The sequence below is a fragment of a genome, unplaced genomic scaffold (assembly GCF_019419815.1).
Source record: "Pyrus x bretschneideri cultivar Hongxiangsu unplaced genomic scaffold, Pyrus_bretschneideri_v1 Contig4, whole genome shotgun sequence".
In the NCBI taxonomy this organism is placed as follows: domain Eukaryota; kingdom Viridiplantae; phylum Streptophyta; class Magnoliopsida; order Rosales; family Rosaceae; genus Pyrus; species Pyrus x bretschneideri.
Genome location: NW_025999723.1, coordinates 613,298 through 629,767, shown reverse-complemented (window position 1 = coordinate 629,767; position 16,470 = coordinate 613,298). Strand labels below are relative to the sequence as shown.

At 37.0% G+C, this 16,470-nt stretch overlaps 3 protein-coding genes across 6 annotated transcripts; 1 reads left to right on the top strand and 2 right to left on the bottom strand.

The window, feature by feature from the left end:
- Positions 1 to 1,444: 1,444 nt before the first annotated feature.
- On the bottom strand, positions 1,445 to 5,404 carry LOC103951554 (stomatin-like protein 2, mitochondrial). Of its 4 annotated transcripts, XR_007251061.1 has the most exons (10): positions 4,997 to 5,404; positions 4,593 to 4,839; positions 4,352 to 4,501; positions 3,999 to 4,056; positions 3,813 to 3,905; positions 3,547 to 3,612; positions 3,338 to 3,429; positions 2,554 to 2,613; positions 2,097 to 2,446; positions 1,445 to 1,941 (listed from the first exon to the last, which is right to left on the bottom strand). XR_007251061.1 is itself a non-coding variant. In XM_009362976.3 (9 exons), the coding sequence occupies exons 1-9, from the start codon at positions 5,209 to 5,211 to the stop codon at positions 2,201 to 2,203; spliced, it is 1,227 nt and encodes a 408-aa protein (XP_009361251.2). In that variant the 5' UTR covers positions 5,212 to 5,404; the 3' UTR covers positions 1,981 to 2,200. The 4 variants fall into 4 exon arrangements, 3 of the variants coding, with proteins under 3 accessions (XP_009361251.2, XP_009361252.2, XP_048420810.1); XM_009362976.3 differs by lacking the exon at positions 1,445 to 1,941 and having other exon boundaries at positions 1,981 to 2,446; XM_009362977.3 differs by lacking the exon at positions 1,445 to 1,941 and having other exon boundaries at positions 1,981 to 2,446; positions 4,593 to 4,836.
- A 1,183-nt stretch (positions 5,405 to 6,587) lies between these two features.
- Positions 6,588 to 8,540, bottom strand: LOC103951555 (60S ribosomal protein L9). The gene is made up of 3 exons (XM_048565818.1): positions 8,079 to 8,540; positions 6,975 to 7,097; positions 6,588 to 6,853 (listed from the first exon to the last, which is right to left on the bottom strand). The coding sequence occupies exons 1-3, from the start codon at positions 8,451 to 8,453 to the stop codon at positions 6,767 to 6,769; spliced, it is 585 nt and encodes a 194-aa protein (XP_048421775.1). The 5' UTR covers positions 8,454 to 8,540; the 3' UTR covers positions 6,588 to 6,766.
- Positions 8,541 to 11,768: 3,228 nt separating this feature from the next.
- LOC103951556 (uncharacterized calcium-binding protein At1g02270) lies at positions 11,769 to 15,349 on the top strand. The gene is made up of 10 exons (XM_009362979.3): positions 11,769 to 12,438; positions 12,543 to 12,647; positions 12,756 to 12,861; positions 13,109 to 13,329; positions 13,421 to 13,497; positions 13,593 to 13,701; positions 13,779 to 13,904; positions 13,995 to 14,105; positions 14,217 to 14,324; positions 14,583 to 15,349. Exons 1-10 carry the CDS (start codon positions 12,295 to 12,297, stop codon positions 14,817 to 14,819), a joined length of 1,344 nt encoding a protein of 447 aa, XP_009361254.2. The 5' UTR covers positions 11,769 to 12,294; the 3' UTR covers positions 14,820 to 15,349.
- The last annotated feature ends 1,121 nt before the right edge of the window (positions 15,350 to 16,470 follow it).

Here is a 16,470-nt window from a genome sequence, read left to right as displayed (position 1 = left end):
GTGAGTTATATGTATTAAAAGGTTAATAACTTAAAATTAAAAATTTCCACCACTTGCATAAAAAAAACATGTGGTGTACCATTCATATTTCTGTCATAGCTAAAAATTTCTCGTGATAACGGCTATATTGTCCATAGAATCCTACTTAGGTGCTGAAAGAAGAGTAGCAAGTGCTATTGAAAAACTAATCACAAATAGACACGTGTTTGTATAATTAAAATTAGAAATTATGATTAGACACTTGTTCATTTATGATTAGGTTTCAACAGCGCTTGCTGTTTTTCTTTCAGCAACAAAGCATACCATGGTACACGACAAGAAAGGCAAAGTGTGAAGAGCGAAAACAACTTAGATATGGCAAGTTCTAATGAAATAAATACACATGGGTACAATATTACACATAATTCTATTTCATTGGTACAGAACGTTACAGTAATAGTATATTATTTCATTGGTACATAACGTTGTTACAACCAACTTAGTTATTCTCATGTCTGTAACATACGACTCTTCTCTCTTTTTTTCCGTAACATCAAATGATCCAATAATTAATCAAACTTGGTTTTATGCCTAATTTGCAGGCGTAGATATTCGAGTAATTGTTAATTAAGAGTGGCGTTGTTGTTTTCAACTTGTTTGCCATACGTCACAGAAAAGTCTAAGTTTGGTTTGACAAAACCTTCAAACGCATGTGGCATTATTAGCTCATTAGACGGCCGGCCGGCCGGCAAGCAACTTTCATAATCTTGTTCAGTGTTAAAGACCCATTTGCCCCTGCATTGTTGTATGTGAGCTTGTCTGAAGAGAGACTTACCTACAACGATAATGTTATCATCGAATACGCCTAACAGGATTATTAGTCTTCGTGGTGACAGAGTAGTTGGAAGATAGCTCATGTGGTAAAAAAAACTAGGATCTAAGTTCTTCTGATGAAGTCTGTTAGATTTATACCCAAAATTAAAAATTTCGTCAACTTTTCATTAATTAGTAGCACACGAGGCTCACAAGAAGACTAAGCCTACAAAATATTATATTGTTGTGTGATAGGATGACTGACTTGGAATATTATTTTGTCAGAGCTTATGTGGTGTACTATCCTGTGTTTCGAGCATACTAAAAAATCTCTCTATCAATAATAGCGTTAGAGAAAGGATAAAGGGATGACATAGGTTTCAAGATGATAGGTTTTGACTCAACACCATTTTCTGTTGTAGTTTTTGGAAGTAGATGAGATCCTAATAAGATGAAAACAAAACACCATGACCCTAATCTACAACAAGAGAAGACAAATGCATCAAATATGAAGTTGAAATCTGGGGACCATGTATCTAAAAGTCAACAAACAAAGCAAACTGGAAACACAGGGGATTATGCTCCACGATTACGACGCTTCAATTTTAAAAACAAAAGTAAAATATTTCACATTTTGTATGTAGTCATGTACTAGTATAATATAACGAAAACCTAATAAGATGATCCGAGAGCAATGCTCAAGCCCTTTCGAGGCCCCTGGAGCGACACTCAAACCTCCACTGAGGCCTCTCAAGAACTGCTCATGCGTTGCTCGAGTGGCTACTCTTTAAAAGTCTTTTAACATGTCTTAAAACCACTTAGTACTACGGTTCAGTAGTATTTCTCTTCATTTGTAAGTGAAAAGTCTTAGATTCAATTCTCGTCAATGTCAAAGTTGAACCACATTATTAGCAAACTCATTGTAAGACTTAACCCACTCGCCCCACTTCCTTTGTATATATACTATTGTTTGTTCCAAAAAAAAAAAAAAAAAAAAAAGAAAAAAAAAAGGTTCCTAAAAACACAAAGTAGGATTTAGACAGCACAACCCAATCATCTACCAGCAAAAACACACTGACAAGTAGGGGGGCCTCCGAAACACAACGGCCCAAAGGAAAACCTGATCCACCTTGAACATCCACCTTTGAACTGGATGAAAGAACAATAAGACGACAATTTGCAAAATGGTGAGTTCCAACCCAAAACATTTCAATACCTTATATGATTTGGCATCTATCACTCTTATTGCAAAAATCTGACACTGTTTAGTTAATCACAGCTCATATTAAGTGGACACGTCCTACCTTTCGGCTAAAACAACGACGAAAGCATCCTACGGTGAAAAATGTCTGGTGTGGAACAGCCCAGTAACTGGTTGAATTGGCGAACAATTGAGAGAAGTCAAACTCTATGCTCCTTTCTTGCGGTTCTGAAGCGAAAATCCTGATTCCTTTGCATTATCTTGATTAGTTGTTTCCTCGATCATTCGAACACCATGATCATCAGATCCTTCAGAGGAAGCATCATCACTGTGCGTGCCTCCAGTTGATCCAAGGGTGGAAGGATTGTTAACCAAGCTTTTGTAGATACTTAAGGCTTGAGAGATCATGCCAGCAGGATTATTTGAAGCACTAGGAAGCAACACTGTTGTGCCCTGCAAAACCGTTCAAGAAAAAGAAGGCAAAATACTTTATCAATCAATTAAGCATTCATTAGACGCAGCATATATGTTATCCAAAGTTAAGACGGTTTGGTATTCACCTGTTTAGCGATATTACCAAAGGCACCAACGTACTGCTCAGCAATTTTCAAAGCAGCTGCCTGCAAATCAGACCACAATATTAGTTGCTTTCCTCCACACGTACAAAACACACGAAAGAGAGTTTCATAAAAGCTGTATACCACATGATCATTACTTATAAGGAAAAACTCTTGGCTCTAGAAGATGTAATGCACATAGGATTTATGGGGGACGGGCAAAATAACAGTATATCAGAGTGAAAAAGAAGAAACAGTAACCAGTTAAAAGTCCATACAAGGAATAAACAAACAAACAAAGATAAAGATCCCAAAACCCCAAAACTAAGATAAAGAGCCCGCAGTGTTGCAATATTTTTTAAAAATAATAGTAAGCCTATTTGACAAGATGCGGGAGGGGAAACCACATGATATTATGTACTTATATGAAAATAACAGTGTAATCATTGTAGTGGATGACAAGTGTGATGTGTTGGACTTGAAAAATATCTAGTAATCCTGAAGGGTTAGAAAGAACTGCAAAGATGGCAAATGTGAATGTGTAATACATAGGAAAGTTAGTTGTTCTGTGATTGCTGCATGAAGATGTTGCAAATCTCTGAGGAAGAAATATTATTTTTCCAATTATACACCTTTTATTAAACATTAACATTACTTGTAGCTGAAGGTGTAGTTTGGAATCCCCGGCTTGAATATTCTATGCATTAATTGCTTCTTTTTTATTTTTATAAGAAAACAAGTCTGCCTATTTCAAAACAAGCACGATGAAGGGAATTGAAGAACTCACCTCTGCACCCCCACTTTCATTGAGAGACTTTGACACAAGGGAAATTCCTCGAGATGTTGCATTTGCTTTAGCAAGAATGGATTGCGCTTCTCCTGTAAAAAGAGAAGGGAGAATTCAATGGAAGTATGACTAAAGGACCACGAGCATCAAATGTCCACAATATATTATTGCACACTACTGGGACTAGATTATATCAGAACTTTATCTACCTTCTGCCGCTAAAATTATAGCACTCTTCTTTCCATCTGCGATGTTTATGTTGGCCTGCCTTTCTCCTGTGAAAGATTAAACACATTAGTTTCTGCCAGTGCATATTCCTACTTTATAGAGTAACTAAAATACTTCAGGTAAAGGAAGTCCACAAATTCAAAAAGAAAGCCATCATCTGTTTGCAATCCTAGGGACTAAGTCTAACTACAGTGTTTCACTTGCATCATGTATAACTGAAATATCAAACAGACGTGGAAGTCCTTACCCTCAGACTCAAGAATTTGAGCTCTCTTTTTTCGTTCTGCTTCTGCTTGCATCTCCATAGCTTCCCTCACCGCACGAGGAGGAGTTATGTCCTCTACACAAGTATGAACAGTCAAACATTTAGAAAAGATTTCTGAAGAAAATAACAAAGAGTATCGACAAAACACTTGAAAAAGGGATCTATTACTTATTTCATAGCGGAGGCACTCCAACCCCCATGCTGATGCAGCCTTGTTGAGAATTGTCTGCAGAATGATGCCACTCATATTATTTCTTAACCTAAAATGTTAGCTTACAAGGAAAATGAGGTTTCATTAAGCTGCTGAAACAATCTTTAAAAACAAGTCTAGACAATCTTAAAGCATCACCCCCATCAGACATTTTCTTGTTACCAGAAAATTATCACATAAAATCATAAAAATACGGGACAAAACACTCTTGTCAGAGACTCAAACCAACATTATTACTTCAAATAAGAACAAGTTTTTCCAGAGTTTTAATCGTTACAGTTATTAGAAGCAAAAAAGGAGATAAACATACCACTATCTCATCATTGAGGGATTCTCTTTCCTCAAACGTCTTGTCAAGAGTGATTTTCCCGATCGCAATACGCATGGTAGTCTGTGCAAGCTGAATAGCTGCATTAATAGGATTGTCAACACCATAGGAGGCCAGCATAGGATCCACAATCTGCACCCACACAAGAAATAATTGAAAAGAAGCTCTCAGTGACCCAGTAATGAACACGGCGCACAATCCCAATTCAGGAATGTGATATTACCCTAACATAAAGCACACCATCAATCATAAGGGCGACATTGTCTTTGGTAATGGCGGACTGGTCAAGAACATTGATGACCTCTTCTTTCAAGGAATGCACATAAGCGATTCTATCCACAAACGGAATCAAGAAATGGATTCCAGACGGCAGAGTCCTGATGTACTTTCCGAACCGCTCAATCACAAAGGCCTTCTTCTCAGGCACAATCCGAATGCCCCAATTCCTGGGAGGCGTAATCCCATAGCTTCTACACATAAAAGCCCGAGTAACTCACTGAGACGCACAAACTCGCCGGACCCGTAATTTCAAAAACCACAAACACGCGAAACCCAAATCAAATCTGCAAGTCATTTCTGATGTTACCGATAACACACCAAGCCAATGCACACAAAAGAGTAAATTACCTGAGATCGCGGCTGCTCCGGTAGTTTCGAACGGCAAGCAGATTGTGCGACGGTGCGAACGCAGACGGAGACGGAGAGGGAGAGAGAAGTGGGGTCGACTGTTTGAGGATTAATGACGAACAGTTGGTGAGCGCTCTGACGCCGGCGGATTGGGAGGCGTGGAGGCGCCTCAGAGCTCGCAGCGAATTGAGGGAATTCAGCTTGAACATACTCATCTTCTTCGCTGTTGCGGATTTCCGCGGTGGTAGTAAGAATTTCAATTGGCGGTTTCACAGAGGCGAAGACGAAGTAGACGAAGGAGACGAAGGGTTTTATAAAGCCCTTGCCGTCATGTTGGAGAATCAAATCTGACTACTCACTACTCACTCGCGGCTTATTTTCTCTCACAAAATACAATTCAGCTATTTTTGCATCGGCGTAAATCGAATATATATATATCATTTAATCCAAAAAAAATAATAATAATTCTTCTCTCTTTTTTTTTTCCATTTTTTTTTAATTTTTTTTACTTTTGATTTTCAGATATAATTGCGGTATTTGCCTGAAAATTTGCTTGCCCAAAACCCGACAGTATTACCTGAAAATTACCAATACATTTTAGAAGTTTTAACGAAATATTTTTGGTACTGTTCATTTTTAATGAAAAATCACACTTTTATCTTTTCTTGGTATTATTCACTAAACATTTATTTGTCATTTTTCATTAAAACTAATGTTTTTTTTTTTTTTTTACTTTTCGTTAGTTTTCCTATACATTTTTTTAGTATTTTGAGTGCCTCGGGAACAAGGTTCTTTACACACCAAATGTACCAAATATAATAATACAGTTAATTAGAAACTTAAAATATAATCAATTGTATTATGACAAGTGATTGGTGTGTTATCGGTAAAATCTAAAATGAACAATTGTATTAGTTGGAAACTTGAAATCCAACAATTGTATTATGATACTTGCTAACCGTGTTTTCTCTTGATCAAGGTCCCAAAAATTCAGCTAGTTTCAAACTGAATACAATATCATTTATTTTAGACAATGTTATTTACACATTCATTTTTACTCCTTACATCCCTCTCAATTTTCAAATCGGATCAAATGATTTAAAGAATATAATGGACTAAAAATAACCAAAGAGTGTAGGAGTATGAACAAAAATCTATGAGATAACAAAATTAATATGAGATACAACAACAACAAAGTATTTTCTCAGTAAATGAAATCCGCTAACAATTAATATGAGATAAATTAATAAAAAAATATTGAGACACGTAGATAGGTAAAATATGTAACACAAGTACAATAAAAATGAGTTGACGTGGACAATGAGTCAGCCGACTCAATCCAATAATCAAGTAAAATTGAATTATATCTAAAATAATGTTAAAAAGAATAAAATTTTAAATCATAATTTACAAACCAAATAATATGATTGTTAAAGATTAAATTATTACTTAAGCTTTAATTAACATGCTTATTTCCTATTAATGACACTTCATTTAATTTGCAAATTTAGTTTAAAATTTTGATCTCCATAGCATCCAAATAACTAAAGATAATTAAGTAGCAGGCACAAAATTGGACACCCGATATACATAGGTCCAACAGAAAACCAAAACCTAATGTAATATTGCTTTTGAAGACAAAATTTATCGATCCAAAGTCAACCAAACTTATAAAATTTGCCCACATGAACTCTCGAACAAAAGGATTGACTAGCCAATTCCACGAGGAAATTAAACTACATTCTGAAAGTACGCAAAAACAAACACTCTTCATTCGTCTGTAACGATGGTTCCCCTCTCGCTCACATAGATACCATCAAGAAACTTCCTGATATCCTTGTTCTTGACATGGCATTTCTGTCGAAACAAATACGACCAAAAAGGTATCAGCAAGCGAGCGCAGCATTATCCACGATACATATTGTCAGCATAAAGAGAGATAAAAACTAGATCAATAGCGGGAGAGAGAGAGAGGGACCTGGTTGATCAGGGCACAAGACCGAGAAACAAGCTCGATATCATTTCCATCCAAGATAAGCTCATCCTTGACCTTCTCAGATCGAGTGATATTAACACCGTCAAGCATATCCACCTTCCTCACCTGATTGACCAAGCAGACAAATCATCAAGACGAATAGACTATAAAGCACAACATTACCAAATACAAAAAGTTGTTTCATGGTTCAAAGGTAAAAACAGTTCAACCTAACCTACGACATATTCGTTAATAATACATAATTAACCGCAATCGGCAATCAAACTTTTCACTTCTCATAAGTTACAAACCATGTCATCCGGCTCTTTATAATCCCATGACATAATTTACAACATCTTATTGCATTCAAAGACGGTGAAAATCACCAAATTCTAGCAGAAAAATGAATGCAAATGGTATAATGCTAACCGCACCTAAATCAAGAATAGAGGCTACTATCTCGTGGACATAACATAAAACACGAATCAAGCAATCAGAACCAGAAACCGACACATTTCTACAACATCGATAGGAGAGATTCATTCATTCTTCTGGTGTCCATCACAACGGAAAATGTCGATATGCTAGCAATCAGAACCAGAAACCGACACATTTCTACAACATCGATAGAAGAGATTCATTCATTCTTCTGGTGTCCATCACAACGGAAAATGTCGATATGCTATCTTTAAGGACTAAATTACATACGTCCTCTTCAAGGACTACATTACACCAATGACAGCGAGGACTACTATATCTAATGTCACCTTGTGCATAACACGCAACCATGTACACGGTCGAAAAAAAATAAGTAATCGTAATCACTCCAATCATGCCCACTCTGAATTCAAAACCAGAAAAAAAGCGCATAGCATCACGATACTTTGTGCAATTCCGCAACATCAACAGGAAAACAATCATAAATCTCCGCCTAAAATGGCAATGAAATCTCACATACAAAATCAACTTTCACAAATCAAACAGTTGAGACAAATAATTGAGCTAACAAAACCCAAAAATGCACAACAAACATCAAAATCAAACTCAAATAACTACAAAATCAAATCAAACCCAGTTAAAATCTGGCAAAATGGTGGAAAAGGGTACCTTCTTTTCACCCAAAAAGTTACGGATCTCGATCGCCTTGGCCTCATTAGTGATGGAGGCATTGATGGGAAAATGAGCATACACGAAACGCATCTTGTAGCGGTACCCCTTGGTGACGCCGGTGATGAGATTTCCGACGTGGGAGAGGGCGGTGCGGATGGCGGCGCTGGTTTTGCGGGTGCCAAACCAGGCCTCCACCTTCAGCTTCCGCTTTCCGGACTCCTCGTCGGTGACGAGCTGAAAGTCCAGGTTCAAGTGCTTGAAGTTGCGGACAAGCTTCCCGCGAGGGCCTTCGACCTCGATGATCTTGGCGTGAACCTTGATCTTGACACCGTCGGGGATGTCCATGGTCTCGGAGGAGAGGATGGTCTTCATCTCCGCTGCTGCTCTGGTTGTCTCTCTCTCTCGCACCGCGGCTCCGGTTGGTGTGTGAGTGTGATTTGGGCGAGACAGGAAACCCTAACGTCTTGTGAAATGTTTATATAGGATGTTAAACCCTGTGACTTACCTTGTATGGGCTGGGCCGTGCCGATAGTAGCCCAGAGAATGAAAGTGTTATGGACCTGGGCTTGATTTTCAAATTATGGTACAAGCTGGGCCTGTCGACTTAAGAGAATTGGGCTCTTTCAAAAATAGTAATAGTTAGATACGACCTAGGATCGCCCTATCACCACGATCAGGAAGACCACTAGAACATAATACTAAGTGGTTAAAATATAATTTTATCAAAAAAAAAAACATATATATATATATATAACCAATTGAAAATTTTAGTGAGAGTTCATAAGAAATTAATAAGCAAGAAAGATGTTAGTAACCTTCATATTTGGGATTTTTTTAACTTTTTTACATGAAACGTGTCATATTTTTACACAAAAAACAAGACTTTTCTTTAAAATTATAGTTTCTAGTTTTCATCTTTAATTTCTAGCCAAAAGCTTTAAAGGCATTATTTGTGTAAAAACATGACATTTGGAGAAGTAAAAAGGTCCAAATACAAAGGTTGCTCGCAGTCCTCCTTAATTAAACCACAACATAATTTTCTTTATCTGCATGTGGTTCAATATCTTAGTGGCTAGGATGTAAGATTTTTACTCATTATGCGTCTCAAGTTCGAAACTTATTATTCTGAACTAATGTAATAGTTTCAAACTCCTCCTCTTAATAATAAATTCTAAAAATTGAATTAAAATAGTGATCATGAATCTAGGATTTAAAAGCCCTAACTACCCCTTGTGTTGGATTTCGAAAAGCCCAATTAAAAATAGCCTTGTTTACTACAAGTAGGCGATACGTACTGCACAAATTTAGATCATGTCTGATGCCTAGATTAACACTAGGTTGCATATCGTAACATCTCACATCTTTTAATTTTCAAACTCCACCCTTTGTTTTGTTTTGATCTTTCCGCCGCCACCCATATGATGTTATTTTGTTGCAATGAGTCTAGAAGGCTTAACCATATGACTGACTAGCTACAAAGGATGTCTACCATGGCCGAAGGCATAAGGATGCCATACCATGCCATGGCCGAAACCATCGTGATTGAAAGCAACGTTGCACGCCTTGTTCATCGGTCATTAGGTCATGTCAGGCCATGGGTTGGAACTTATATATAAATATGTCTGGCTTATATATAAATATGTCATTGAGTTTTAACGATAAAGACAAAATAAAGGGTAAAGTGAATAATACCAGAATTGACTTTTTAGTATAAAAATATGATTTTTCGTTAAAGTAAACAATACCGTAAGCTTCTTGTTAAAGTTCCCAAATATATATGCAAGAATTAATGCAACAGTAAACTAACTCCTCTGTATCGTTCCAAGCACAGACTCTCATCATTTCGAAACTATCAGGTCTTTGTTTGTGCTTGACAACACATATACACACTACCTGCAAAAGCACCACAAACATCTTCAGCCTTCAGGCAAATCTTGCAGAAAGGGTGTTTCTGTTTTTCCATCTCTGCTCATCTTTCTCCTCAGTAACATCCATGGCTCCTCCAACAAAATTCTTGGCAGGCAGCTAGCAATTAAATGACTAGCCAAAGTTGGACAATTCGTAGTAGCAAGACGTACGTATATAGTATTCAAACATATATAGTGATGAATTTAAATTCTTACCTCTATTAATCAACAAATGAGGCAGAAGTTATCTCCTAGTAAATAAATAAGGATACAAGCAACAACCATCTTCATCTGCTGATCATCTTCATCTGTACATAAACTCTACTTCTTATGTATTTACATAAAGCTGAGTTTTGACTTTTGAGCTTCAAGCATGGCCTAACTCCGACGGACAAACAAACGACTATTTCACAATCTTTTGATCGTTTGGGAAGCTTAATAAAGTATTGTTCCCAAACCTCCTTCGTTTGAAACTTATGGAGTGTAATTAATAACTTCTTCAAGACCAACGCATTAGTGCATACTGTGTCTCATGATCTCCGTCAAAATCAATAACTTCAAGTACCTTTAGATGCGACAAGAAACAAAGAGACACTATATCTGCATTACGCATAACGTTTCAATTCTTATTTTTATGGTTTTTTCCTTTGGAGAGTAATTTTTATGTACCATTTCTTCCGGCACACTTTTATTTTTCTTTTATCTCTTATTAAATATATAAAAAATAATCAAAAGGCATAAATAAGCAGATGCGTTCAAAAAGAGAACGAGATGTGCAAAAATAGCAAAAATAAATCGTGTCCATTTTGTGCAGCCACCCGGGCCATATGGTAAGTTGCTTGTTGCAATAAGTCTTGGGTGACTTGACCTCCATATGACTAGATACAATGTCACACCGCACGCCGTGGATGGCCGAAAGCAACCTGATGACAAAGTTCTTCGCATGCAGTCGATCCCATTGTTTATTCTTTAAATTTGAAATTGTTTATATGTCTGACTTGCCAAGTATATAAAAATAAAATGGATAATGATTTTTCGTTCCAATGTCAAACATGTCTGTTTATCCAGCCCATTACTATATATATACAGATTGCTTAAGAGGAGGGATTCTCATTTTTTCAAAAAAATAGGAACACGCTCCCTACTGTTGGATTTAACTTTAATGAAATTGTGTGGTTGAAATTATGTGTGTGTGTCTGTGTGTTACTCACGTAGTTATGCCCTCCTCCCGGGGCCACCACCTCAAATTTGCCACTAACTAATTATTAAAAATGTATATTTCTATTGTGATCATACGTTATATTTTTGTTAATCGTTTTAACTTTTAAGATCTTAATTTGAGTAGAATGTTGATGATTGAATACTAATTTAGTCACCTTCAATGGAGCATGCATAAATATATGCCGATTATAGCATTCAGATACCAACACATAGATCTTATTTGATAAAAAAGATTACTAATATTCCTTTCAATTAAACAAAGGCAACAAAGCATTGTCTTATTTTTCTTCATAAAGTATTTAGGAATGTATTCAATTGAGATTGTGAGTAAATTCACTCAAAATTTAACGGGAGAAGTTAGATTTGTCAAATCCTAATATAAAATATAAAATCTCTCTAAATCCGTCAAATCGTTCATTAAAAATCTTTGATCCATACACCTGGATTTATATCTTTTTCTAAACCCTTTTGAATTAAATTTCCAATAGCGATATTTTTGAAAAAATAAATAAATAAATTAGAGTTGCAACTTAGAGGAGGAGGGCAAGCAAAGAAGGCAAGAGGGGGAGAGGTCGCGTTGGTTACAAGCAAAAAGAAAGAACCTTTTGGGAATCCATTGAGGGTCAAATTGCAAACCGCGAATAATGCGCGCAAAGGTATTTATTTTTGGAGGGTGGAAATCAAATCCTCCCAAAAGATACATGCATTTTTTTTTGGCACTACATAACTGACGCTTTCATGAAGACAACATATATGAGGTTGTCCCTTAAGCACAACCCACGACAAGTAATCCAAGGTGGTTGTGGTGGTGGTCGTTGAGCCCGAGGATCACTCCTCCACTACCTGTCATATTCCCGTTAACTTTTCCCTCCTCATCCTTCTCCTCATCGTCCCCGAAAGCTAGCGCATCTTTTCGAGAGCCCGGTGATCATTCATTCTATCCTTTTGTTCGCCATTGTTTTTGGCTTCGGTTTCCGGCGAAGGGCAGGCGGGCAGTTGTTTGCCTCCTCTTGCTGCTGCGGTGGCGGCGGTGAAATCGTCGTGTGTTTATTTATTGGTGAGAAAGTTGAGAGAATAATAATACAATGACGAAGACGAAGGGAAGGATTTCGAGAATTGGAAGCTATGCAATTGCGTCTTCCAAACTAGACGGCCACCACCAACAGCCATGCATTACCTGCACCACCTTCAACATCCTCGCTCCAATTTACAAGCGCCTCAACCATGACGTACGCATCATATTCCTTTGCTTCCTGTAAAACTTGTCTTGTTATTGCTTTTTAATCAATGTTTGTAAAAGGGTAATCTCAAGTTTTTAACTTTTGATGTTCAGGATCCTGATAGTCGAGAAAGCGATCACAGAGCGTATTGGCTGGCCAGGAACCAAAGGATACTGGATTGTTTGTTGGCTGAGAGATCTTCCATCATTTGTCTTCAGGTTTGCATTTCTTACAACTTTTTGAAAGCATTAGGGATGGGAGTTGCTACACATTGTTTGATGGCATAACACAAACGTGGTGTTTATATATCTCTCTGATTGGCACAGGAGTTCTGGGTCGGAAACGAAGAGCTTGTGAACATTTACGAGAAGAGACTTGGAGATGCTGGTTATATCAATCTCAAACTAGGACGAACCAACAACCGTGGCGATGGTAAGTCTTCTTCATTTTCCTGTTTAGATTGCATAGCATCATCAATTCCCTTAATCTCGATTCGAGAAAAAAGAATAAAAAAGAAAAAAAACAGATGGTGAGATGGGGAGAGATTAACGAAATAAGTTAATCTGCGATTTTGGATCGAAAGAAAAATCTGTTTTGTTGGGATATATGATGGAAACTGCTCATCCTATTTTTATGGACACATTAAACATTGTCATAAGGTGTTTCTGCTGGTGTACAGGTTTGCTGACCGCGGTGCATAAGGACTACTTTAGAGTTGTAAACTATGAAGAGTTGCACTTCAATGATTATGGTGATCGTGTTGCTCAGTTGATACATGTGGAATTAGCTACCCCAATTTTGCAGTTCCGAAACAATGACATTCGGCAAGAAATTCTCATTGTGAACACCCACTTGTTATTTCCTCATGACTCGAGTTTGTGTATAGTTCGATTGCATCAGGTAGCTCCATTCTCAATTTCATACTCTTCCTTTGTATGTACGCAGTGTAACATTTTCTTAGTGACAACATTTTGTCGGTTTCTCACCGTAGGTCTACAAAATCTTACAACATTTAGAATCTTATCAGAAAGAGAACAAGCTTAATCCCATGCCGATTATACTCTGCGGGTATTTCTAATGCCTTACATTTTTGGATCTTTTGCTCCCTAATTTTCAAATCATAGCCATTTGTAATATTTTGTTCCAATCTCTTCTTTCTTCAGTGACTGGAATGGAAGCAAACGTGGACATGTTTACGAGTTTCTTCGGTCCCAGGGGTTTGTATCTTCTTATGATACTGCTCATCATTATACCGATGCAGATGCACACAAGGTCAGTATCTTCAACTTGACACCTATAATTTCGTTTTTGTATGCCTGTAACTCATGTATTTCATATTTTTCATGCAGTGGGTTAGCCACAGAAACCATAGGGGAAACATATGCGGCGTTGATTTTATATGGCTTCTCAATCCGAATAGATATCGTAAGCTACTAAAAACTAGTTGGACTGAAGCAGTATTTGGAATGTTCAAGGTCAGCAATTCATATGCATTGCCTGTATACTTCTTTCTGTCACATTGCTGTTCGTTCTGTTTCTGATGGGATAAATTTTCGCAATTTCAGTATCTACTACGAAGAGCTTCGCTGACAGCAGATGATGCCTTTGCTTTTCTAAAGGCTGATAATCCTGTTGATTACATTACCTATTCAGGTTTCTGTGAAGCACTTCGACAGGTACGATATCAATTAAAACTGATATTTTCTCCTAATCTGTATACTCTTGTTCTGAATAGAACCTTTGCCTGCTAGTAAATATTCCAATTCGTTTCTTTCTATGTCATGCAGCTTAACATGACAGGTCATTGCCATGGACTTGGCCACGACGAGGCAAAGGATTTGTGGGTTCAAGCAGACATAGATGGAAATGGTTTTCTTGATTACATAGAATTTCAGGTAAGTTATTTCACCAACTATTTCTCATTGTTATTAGTTCTCTATACACTGCGGAGATTGATTAGTAGTACAGGGAGTTTAAGCTTCTATGTAGGAAAATGATTTTGCTTTCCGGTTGTCAGTGGGCTTAGATTGTTCGCCTATGTGGATTTTCACACGGCAAATTTGGTTTAGAAAACTTGGCAGTTGAAACTGTTCTATATTTCAGCACCATTAGACAGTTTTATGACGTTTATGCTACTATTAATGGCAATGCAGCAGCGAATTTGGAATCCGACGGGGTCAGAGCAGAAAGATGAAAGCGGCAGTGACTGTGATAGTGATTCCAAGGGTATTCAGGAACAAACAATTGGTTTCAGTGTCAAAAACGCGGTTCTCTTCCCTCCTGAAGTGGAGAAAGGAACGTGGCCCGAAGACTACTCTCTTTCCGATCATGCACGACTCACTGTGGTTTTTTCACCAATAAGAATGCCTTGCTCTCAGATGATTCTCTGACAACCTCAAGCTCAGCAGTACTTGAGTGAAAAGAACTTTTATCTGCATTCCTCCGTTTTAATTGTGTCTGTGTTCGAAGCTCAATCTTTCGTATACAAACGGGCAAACATCAGTGAACTGGCCTTTGATCTGCAACTGAATAACAGAACTAGCATCCTGATTACACATTTGGCCTTTTCATTGTGCCCATTGATGTGGGAAAAAAAGAAGGAGCCTAAGAATAACAAAGAAGAGAACAACTTTGCCCACCCCCTAAAGTAATCTAACGGCAATCAACGGAGGCGTTTGAGCATAACTCCCACTTTAGGGGGTGAGCAAAGTTGCACTTAACAAACAAAGAGTTGTATAGCTTGTGTGCATTTGTAAAGATCCTATAGAGTTGTATAGCTGTCTGTGCATATATTTAGGTTTGCAGCTATCCCCTATTTGTAATTTTGTAGCAATATTGGTGAGATGTACCAAATTAGAGGCATTTTTGTACTTGCAAATGCGTTCAGCATCACTGTTAATAACACACTAATTGCAACTGATTTTGCTCTTCTGCAACATATTGCCATCTTACAATCTAACTTTTTCTAATTTTCTGACAAAGGGATATTCTAATCTACTCTACTCTATAAGAAGGGAGATTCAAATTCGGACGCAATATGATGAACACACCGTCCTCCTAACTAGCTGGCCTAACCCATGTCAACATCATTGACAATCATAAAACAAAGGTAGATTAATTATGGCTAAGGTAATGTGTTCTCTCTAATCCTTCATTAGTTTAGTTGAACATCGTATAGTTAATAGTGTGAATTTTTTATTTAGTTGAAATAAGAAATTCAGTAATGAGTCTAATGGCATTGAAAATAATAGCCTTGTTTTGGACTATGATTCAGAAACCCTTTACTTCTGATTAACAAAGCATACCGAAAGCTTTAAATGCAGTGTAATTAGGGAAACAATTAACAGTTCCTGCCGAGCCTAATCTCAACAAGTTTCTCTTTCTGTATGAGGTATCAAGCTATAAAAAGCACAAAGTTTACAGAAAAAGTTGAAAGTGGAAGATGACCGCTCTATTTTTTGGTCAAATAATAAGGATTATACGTAGCAATTGTACTTAAATATTAATTTCAATACCTTTTTTGGCTTTTTAGCATGGTGTACACACATGCAGGTAAAAAATAGTAAATATTGGAGATAGACAGTAAATCACTTGAGATTAGGGAGTAAATCACTTTTCCATGCAGATATATTAAAAATAGTAAGGATTGCAGATATAATATATGTATACACTTGAGATTAGTGAGTAAATTGCTTTTCCACGGCCATGCATGCGATATGCTAACCGTACCGTACTGCACAAAGCAGTCAAGCACGATGAAAAGGATTCGCAAGCTTCTTTCAACTCACTTTTCTTTCTTTTTTTTTTTTTTTTTTTTTTCTGTTTTTTGGGAAACAATTCAACTCACTTTTCTTTGTGTCCACGTTATTAGGATAATACAAATGAAATTTTAATCAAAAGTTGGCGAATACGTTGGAATCCTAAGGTGGGAAAAAGACAACAAAAAGAAAGATGTACGAAATCCTAATTAAAAATGTGCAATGTGGGGGTAATAAATATAAGATTATGAGTTTGTTTGTAAATGTTTTTAAAATGATTGAA